Source organism: Tupaia chinensis, unplaced genomic scaffold (genome assembly GCF_000334495.1).
Source record: "Tupaia chinensis unplaced genomic scaffold, TupChi_1.0 Scaffold000182_1, whole genome shotgun sequence".
Classification (NCBI taxonomy): Eukaryota; Metazoa; Chordata; class Mammalia; order Scandentia; family Tupaiidae; genus Tupaia; species Tupaia belangeri.
In genome coordinates this window covers 1666102-1673944 of record NW_006159657.1, presented here as the reverse complement: position 1 = coordinate 1673944, position 7843 = coordinate 1666102, and the positions used below count along the sequence as shown (strand labels likewise).

The 7843-nt window shown below is 39.4% G+C and overlaps 1 protein-coding gene and 1 pseudogene across 3 annotated transcripts in view; one reads left to right on the top strand and one right to left on the bottom strand.

Moving 5' to 3' along the window:
- Positions 1–1181: 1181 nt before the first annotated feature.
- Positions 1182–7843, bottom strand: part of ATF7IP2 (activating transcription factor 7 interacting protein 2) — a 72665-nt gene continuing 66003 nt past the window's right edge. For all 3 annotated transcript variants that reach the window (XM_006146510.2, XM_006146509.2, XM_006146508.2), the window contains exons 10-11: positions 4125–4207; positions 1182–2285 (exon numbers count right to left, since the gene is read on the bottom strand). In XM_006146510.2, the coding sequence (XP_006146572.1) occupies positions 1872–2285; positions 4125–4207 (497 nt within the window). In that variant the 3' untranslated portion in view covers positions 1182–1871. The remainder of the gene's footprint in view (positions 2286–4124; positions 4208–7843) is intronic.
- On the top strand, positions 4553–6414 carry LOC102495403 (NADH dehydrogenase [ubiquinone] 1 beta subcomplex subunit 6-like; annotated as a pseudogene).

The following is a 7843-nucleotide window of genomic DNA, read 5'->3' as shown; positions in this document are numbered from 1 at the left end:
CCGGAGCTTCGTTTGTAATGTCAGTCTTTGAACTGCCCCTAGCCAGTGGACGTCGATCTACAGCAACCCAAGGATGAACTCCTGGCCCAGGTAAATTCCTGGTTCTGTGCTGCTGATCGGCTGATGCCTGCCATTACTGAGTGTGAAATGGGACCTCATGCAGGGCAGCTCTCACCCAAGACACAATTCAGAATCCTGCTCTTTATTTTAAGATTTTATATTTATATACATATAGCACATATCCTTGCTAGAGACAGAAAGTGAGAAATCAACCCCTGGGGGGGGGGCAACCACATTGCAGTCCCTTCTCCAGTCTTCTCGGGATTTTGGGCAAGCACGACCACGAACGTGATGGTTCGGGATTTTGGGCAAGCACACACACGAACTTGATGTTTCAAGCTGCGGGTCTGAGACTCAAACTACAGTCAGCATGTGGGAGTCCAGCCACTGTGCCATCTGCTGGTCTCCAGAATCCCGCTCTTTTTTGCTAAGGTACAGACATGAGATTAGGAATAAAAAGAGCAAACAGCTTTATTATCACTGTAGATGTGACAGCATTCACAAAATGCCAAGGAAAACCATTCAGTCAAAACTGCATTTTTGATTCTCAGAGCCTCAGAGGCCTGAACTTTCACTGTATACCAGAAAATAATGTCCCTCCTTCAAAACGATCTTTCACATTGTGAGCGTTATTGTCTCACACATCCCAGTAGCAGTTATTCGGTTTGCTTCCATCAAGTCTGTTCCCAGGCCAGTTTCCGGGGCTGCCTGGGCTGCCTCTCTCAGGTGGAGGTATGCAGACACATCCAAGACAGCGTCAGTGTTGTGTTCTCTGAGCACTGCTGTGCTGACAGCCAGGAAAGGGCAGCACTTAGGGAATAGGCAAATTAAAGTCTTGAATGGTGACAAATTTCATTTTCTTCAACTGAAACAGGTTAAATAATGCTTTTATGTCAATAATATATTCCATACTGGGACCAGCAGTTAGCATACTGGCTACGTCGCTGGACTCCCACGTAGTCAACCACGGTTCGAGTCCCGGACCCAATGGCTTAAACTCACGCCGGGCACGTGTGCGTGCGTGCCCAAGATCCCGAGAGGAGAATGGAGGAGAAGGGATTGCGGCATGGCCATCCCCCCTGGGGGGTGATTTCTCGCTTTCTGTTTCTCTCTGTCTGGCGAGCGCACATGCCCTATGGCAGAAACCTCTCCAAAAACAAAAACAAAAACAAAAAATATATTCCATACTATTTTGTGTACACAGCACATAACATTTCACAAGTTTTATTATCTTTAAGTATATAAACAGAATTAGGGAAAACCTCTGGACTATTTCCCAAAATGACTGTTGTAGCCCATTTCCCCCCCCCAAAGAGAGGATAGTACAAATTAATAGCACTCTTAGAACTGGAACTCAATGGGAAATTATTTCTTTTCATAGCGTCTTGGTGGAGATACACCCCAGTAGAGCCGATTTTTCCTAAGAGTTGGCTAAATAGCTACACTGACCACAAGCAGGTCACCAAGCTGATTGGCAGCGGAGGAAACAGTGGCTGCTTGTACCCACGCACTTCTGATCTAAGCAGCAGCTTCAGTCACCATAAGCACTGTTTGTCACACACTTCCAACATGGGTCCATGACAGCATGTTTTAGAATATATCCATTGGAAGTACTCATTAAATACAAATCAAGTTTATGAAACCATAGGCCACTTACATAAATATCTGGGAGAGGACTGTCCCTATACTAAGGATTCACAATCTGAACTGGCCCTTTAAATGGCAAATAGTGTTACAGTAACATTGTAAACAAAGAACTCAAAAGAGAAAAACCAAAGCAACATGTATATAATACATAACCACTGAAGACTTTAAGTAACATTTTCAGAAAACCCAGGGATAGATTTTATATCACAAAATGGTCCATATCGCCCAAAAATGTCTTTTGATTGTACAGTAAAATAATATTTGTTGGAGGTTAAAAACTGAGATACAGTACAGGCCATTGGGAGTGGTAAAGCTTTAATTTCTCCAATTTTCTTCCATATCAACGTATTACTAGAGTTTTCATGGCACAGGAAGAGGTGGTAGCTTTCCACAGGAGCACACTTGGGGTTGATTTTGGTGATGTTCCAAGTCAGGGCAATTCCTTTGGGTCTCAACACTCGTTTCACTTTAAGCTCAGGCTTCTGGGGAGGAAGTGTGTCTCGGACTTTGTCTACCAGTTCAGATAGTGCTGGTGGTGGTTCTGGGAGAGGTGGCAGGTGATCAAAAGACTCAAGAACCTAAAAACATGTTTGTAAAAAAAGTTTAGCAAGCTGGTTTGGCAGGCACTGATTATTATTAATATTTTTTAAAAGAGCTTTTTACTTCAATATTTTTTAAGAGAGTTTTTTACTATAGGGTGCATGCAATCACCAGAGAGATAGAAAGTGATAAATTGCAGTAGTGAAATATGAAGGTCTCAATAAGTTTATGAAAAATGTGTATGATGAAAAACCTATGTGTGAATTCTAAAAATTTTTTGCACCAAAATACAGTCACATTTTAATTCTATTTTTCCAGAAACCTTTTAAAGTCCCTTTGTATATATTTCCTATTCTTCAATCGATTTATGAAAGTAACAAAAGGATATGGTTATGTTCTGTATAGTCACATTTTGGTCAACAATAGACTGCATCTAGAATGGTGGGCCCATAAATTATAATAAGAAATACCATATAGCCTTGGTATGTAGAAGACTATACCACCTAGATTTGTGTAAATACTTTATGATGTTCATGCAACAATAAAACTGCCTAAAAAGATGCATTTCTCAGAACATATCCCATGTCAAGCAATGCATGACTATACTGCAAGAATATGAGGCTGGATCCAGTGTTTTTGTTGTTATTATTCATAAGAGTGCATGCATGCACATAAGAGAGAGATAAACAGGGACCAGCACATGGTCCCTGTTTAATGGCTATGTCATGGACTCCCATGTAGTCGACTGTAGTTCGAGTCCCCGACACAGTGGCTTAAACTCACACTCGGTGCACATACATGCCCAAGATCCTGAGAGGAGAATGGAGGAGAAGGGATTATGGTGTGGCCATCCCCCCCCCCCCCCCGGGGGGTGATTTCTCAGTTTCTATCTGTCTTTCTGGCAAGAGCACGTACCCTATAGCAAAATTCTCCCCCCCACCTAAAAAGAGAGAGACAAACAGAGATAGAAACACAGACTGAGAGAGGTAGCCCCCAGAATCTGGTCATGCTGTAATCCTTCTGCTTCAGGCACCTAGCACCTAGAATATTTTAGGACAATAGGACCAAGGACTTGAACTGAGGTTGGCATGTGGCTTCCAGCTCTGCAGTCCAGTATGATATTGTACCACAGAGGCTGGGTCTGGATCTAGTCTTTTTAAATACAAGCCTCTTAAGGAGTTAAGATTGTTACCCTCTGGAATGTCACTAATCCAGAATGGGCTAGGTTCCAGAGAAATATCTAGACAAATATTTTATCTTATTTTCAAACCATGTTTCCAAACACTAGACTAATTTTACATGGAAATTACCAATATACAAAAGTACTTATTTCCCTTTCCCTTCATCAATGATGGCTATTATTATTATTATTATTATTTTTTTTTTTTGCCAGAGGGTACATATGTTCACTAGGGAGAGATGAAAGAGAGGGAGGAGAAAGCACCCCAATGGGGCAAGGTCATGCTGCAATCCCTTCTCCTCCATTTCTCCATTCTGTCTGGATTTTGGGCACACACACACATGCATCTAGTGTGCTTCTCAAGCCACTAGGACCAGGATTTAAACTGCGCAGTTGGCCGTGTTCAGCTTCCTTAACCACAAGGCTACTGGGCTGGCCTGGCTAATACTGAACAAACAAAAATCTCTTCCAGCTTGTTGGATGGAAAAATATATTCGTTCCCATTTTTGTAGCTTTAGAAAATTCAAGTGAATTATTTTAATTGTAGAAATAAACAGATTTACATAGCACACTTTTAAAAGCATATTAAAAGGTTTTTGAAGCTGAACTGTGACCCAAGTATTTCTTCAAGAGGAAAACAGGCACTTCCCACTCAATGTGAAATGAATATCCCGTACAGCATATTTCATGTCAGTACCTCAGGTGCATTTGGTGCCACTGGCGTTGTTTCTTTTGAGTTTATAACAGTTTTCAAAGGTGACTGAAGGATGAGTGGACTTTCTGTGAAAAATACAAGGGTTAAAAAGTCAAATTTACCTGCAATGATGAATTCCACAGCCTTTTAAGCAAACAGTTTACATCATGAGTGGTAACAAGTGAGTTAAACTTATAAAACTGTGAAATACGAAGATATACTTTTGATAACAGCAGAAGACCCAGAGGTACCAAATACAGAGAATTTTCCTTGAAGGTGACAAAAAATCCCTTAAGGTAAAAATTCAATCACTACAACTGGGAACTAGGTCCATTTACACATGGAAAAGGGATTCCTAGTATGTAATCTTGAAAACAAATTCTCTTCTGTTAGGCCAACAGAGGTCTGCAAACATAAAGTTATCTATAATCATGTATGATTATATGAGATGTAACAAGTCCTGCAAATTTGAACTAAAAATTATGCAGACCAGGGTTAAAGAACTCTCTACCTGTGAGGTCTGTGTTAGTCTGCAAGGAATGAGATATACATTGTGGACAGAAAGGAAAACAGAAGAGAAAGACAGTGAGGGGGAAGAGAGAGAAAAATATAAGTAGGAGAGAGAGAAAGAGGTTATACTTCTCAAACCACAAGAGTAGTTTCAAACAAGTGGGGAGAATTTGTATAGGGACGATTAAGAAAAGGGGGTTTTGCCCAGTTGCAATGCCACATGCAGTGGGGTGCTACTGTGTAATGCTGGAGCCCTGTGGCAGGCCCCTGGTTCAGGAGCACCTGTCATTCTGGCTAGAAGGCTGTGGGGAGGATCGTCCCTGGCAAGACCCCACCAAGGGTATCCTCCCTCCTTTTCCTCCCTCTCTCATGAAAGAAATAAACTTTAGGGACCAGCAGTTAGCATAATGGCTATGTTGCTGAACTCCCATGTAGCTGACTGGTTCAAGTCCCAGAACTGGTGGCTTAAACTCACGCCAGGCACGTGTGTGTGCGTGCCCAAGACCCCGAGAGGAGAATGGAGGAGAAGGGATTACGGTGTGGCCCTCCCCCCCGGTGGGTGATTTCTTGCTTTCTATCTCTCTGTCTTTCTGGTGAGTGCACGTGCTGTATAGCAAAACAAGAAAAACAAGGAAAAAAAACTCTCCAAAAAGAAAAGAAAGAGAGGGGGGGGGGTTCTTTCCATGTTGGAAAGAACTAGGTCTGGGATCCTAAAAATTCTAGAAATTTGAACATACCTAGTAAGCAGTAAAAACCATTCTATGTTCAACGTGTGTTCAGTAATATAAACGTTTAATGTACTTTATGAATTCCCCACATGAAATTTATTTATATTTTAGGCTGAATGACAAAGATAATCAAGATTCTGCATTGTGTTTCAAAGTTGTTTAAAAAGCATTTGAAGAAGAGACAATGAACTTATAAATTTAATTGTAAGAGAGTATATAGCTTTTTCCAATACTGGCTTAAGTAATTAGAACTAGATTAGTAAGTCATAAATCTGCAGGTTAATTATCATAAGAGCTGATACAAATAACATTCTGTAAAATTTTCAAGTCAACAATTTTAAATATGATTTTCTGTAAGTAACATTCCTCCTTTCAAAGTGATTAGGTCAACAGGTCCTTGGCAAACTAAAATGAGCTAAGACATTCAACTTTATAAGAGACTAAACAAGATTTTTATTCTAACTCATCTGATGCTTACATCCTTAGTGTCATCAATGTCAATATCTTATAAATATTCCCCAGGTTTCATTCTTATCTATATAAAAATGTGTAACAGTGATGGAAACTAGTACCCTGTTATCTTAAAGTTCTTCATTAAACTGCCAGGTAACCAGCGTCAATATGGTGGGTACACGTCCGATGAGAAACTGGCTGTAGCAGCTGCGGGGGCTTAGAAGGAGATGGCTGAAAGACCAAGAGCTAAGCCCTTGCAAGTCAGTGCTTCCCCCATAGAGGCTGTGGCCTTTGGAGAAATTCTGGAATAAATTTTTGTAAAACAGAACTCCCTGGAGGAATATGGTCTATATAGTATACCAATATAGTGTCTTTGCTTTTACTCATGTGCTTATACCTGCCTGGATTAATCATTATTACCTCAAGTATTATGTGCACACAAAACCATATGCCACTGTTTAAAAGAAGCCCAGAATATTTCCAGGTGATACCATTATGGAAATTGGAGAAATAATTCCACCAATGAAAGAATTTCCCGATCATCATCAGAATTTTCATCATTGAAAATTACTTAACAATATCAAAGGCCTATGAGCCCAAGTTGGTTCCTATATTACAATATGAAATATTCTTAAAAAAATTATTTTTAAAAGGTTTACTCTGAGGAAAAACAAAACAAAACAAAACAACTGCCAGGTAAAAATCGTGGCCTCTGGTTTCAACCTAGAACCCTTAGCCTTCTAGGGCCTTTGCTATGTATTTATACACGTGTGAATACATGTAGGGATCCATGTTAATATTTATATTTTTAAAATGATTTTTAAAGTTTATACTTTGGGGGCTAACTGGTAGTGTGGTAGTTAAAGTGATTGGATATCACATGGCTGACTAGGTGGTTGAAGTTCTCGACTCAGTAGTCACTTGAATTCCCAGTGTATTCTGGTTATCAGTTCCTTATCTGAGGCATAGTTCACAAAAATATTCTTCCATTCTGAGAGTTGTCAATTCATACTAATTACTGTGTCGTTTGCTGTGCAGAAACTTCTTAATATGACATAATCCCACTTGTCTATTTTAGGGATTACTGCCTGTGCTTTGGGGGGGAGGTCTTATTTTAAAAGTTTTTGCTTGTCCAATGTGTCCCAGAGTTTCCCTAGTGTTTTCCACCAGTAGTTTTACAGTTTGAGGTCTTAAGTTTTAGATCTTAGATTCATTTCCAGTTGAATTTTGTTATTGGTGAAAGATGGGAGTCCAGTTTCATCTTTCTGCAGGTACGATACCAAGTTTTTCCAGCACCATTTACTAAAGAGATTTTCTTTTTCCCACTGAATTGACTACTATCCTTTGTCAAAAATCAGTTGGCTGTATGTTTTGGGGTTTATGTCTGGAGTCTCTATTCTGTTCCATTGGTTCATCTATCTGTTTTTGTGCCAATACCATGCTGTTTTGATTATCACAGCTTTATAATATATTTTGGAGTCAAGGAGTAAGATGCTGCCTACTGTACTCTTCTTGCACAGGATTGCTTTGGCAATATGGGGTCTTTTATGATTCCAGACAAATTCTATGATTATCTTTTCTAAATCTGTGAAGAATGTATCTGGTAATTTGACTGGAATGGTATTAAATATGCAGATTAATCTGGATAAAGTTGCCATTTTGACTATATTAACTCTTCCAATCCAGGAACGTGGAATGTCCTTCCACTTCTTTGTGTCCTTTTTAATGTCTTTTTAAAGATTTTCATAGTTTTCCTTGTAAAGGTCTTTGACTTCCTTGGTTAGGTTTATCCCTAGGTATCTTATATATTTTGTGGCTATATTAAAAGGGATTATTTTCTTCAGTTCTACTTCTGTCAGCTTGTTGTTCATAGATAAATATGTTATCAATTTTTGGATGTTGATTTTGTATCCCATCACTTTACTGTATTCCTTTATTACTTTGAGAAGTTTTTTTTGTTTCATGAATAGCTTTGGGGCTTCTAACTATACCATCATGTCATCTACAATTAAAGATATTTTCAACTCTTCT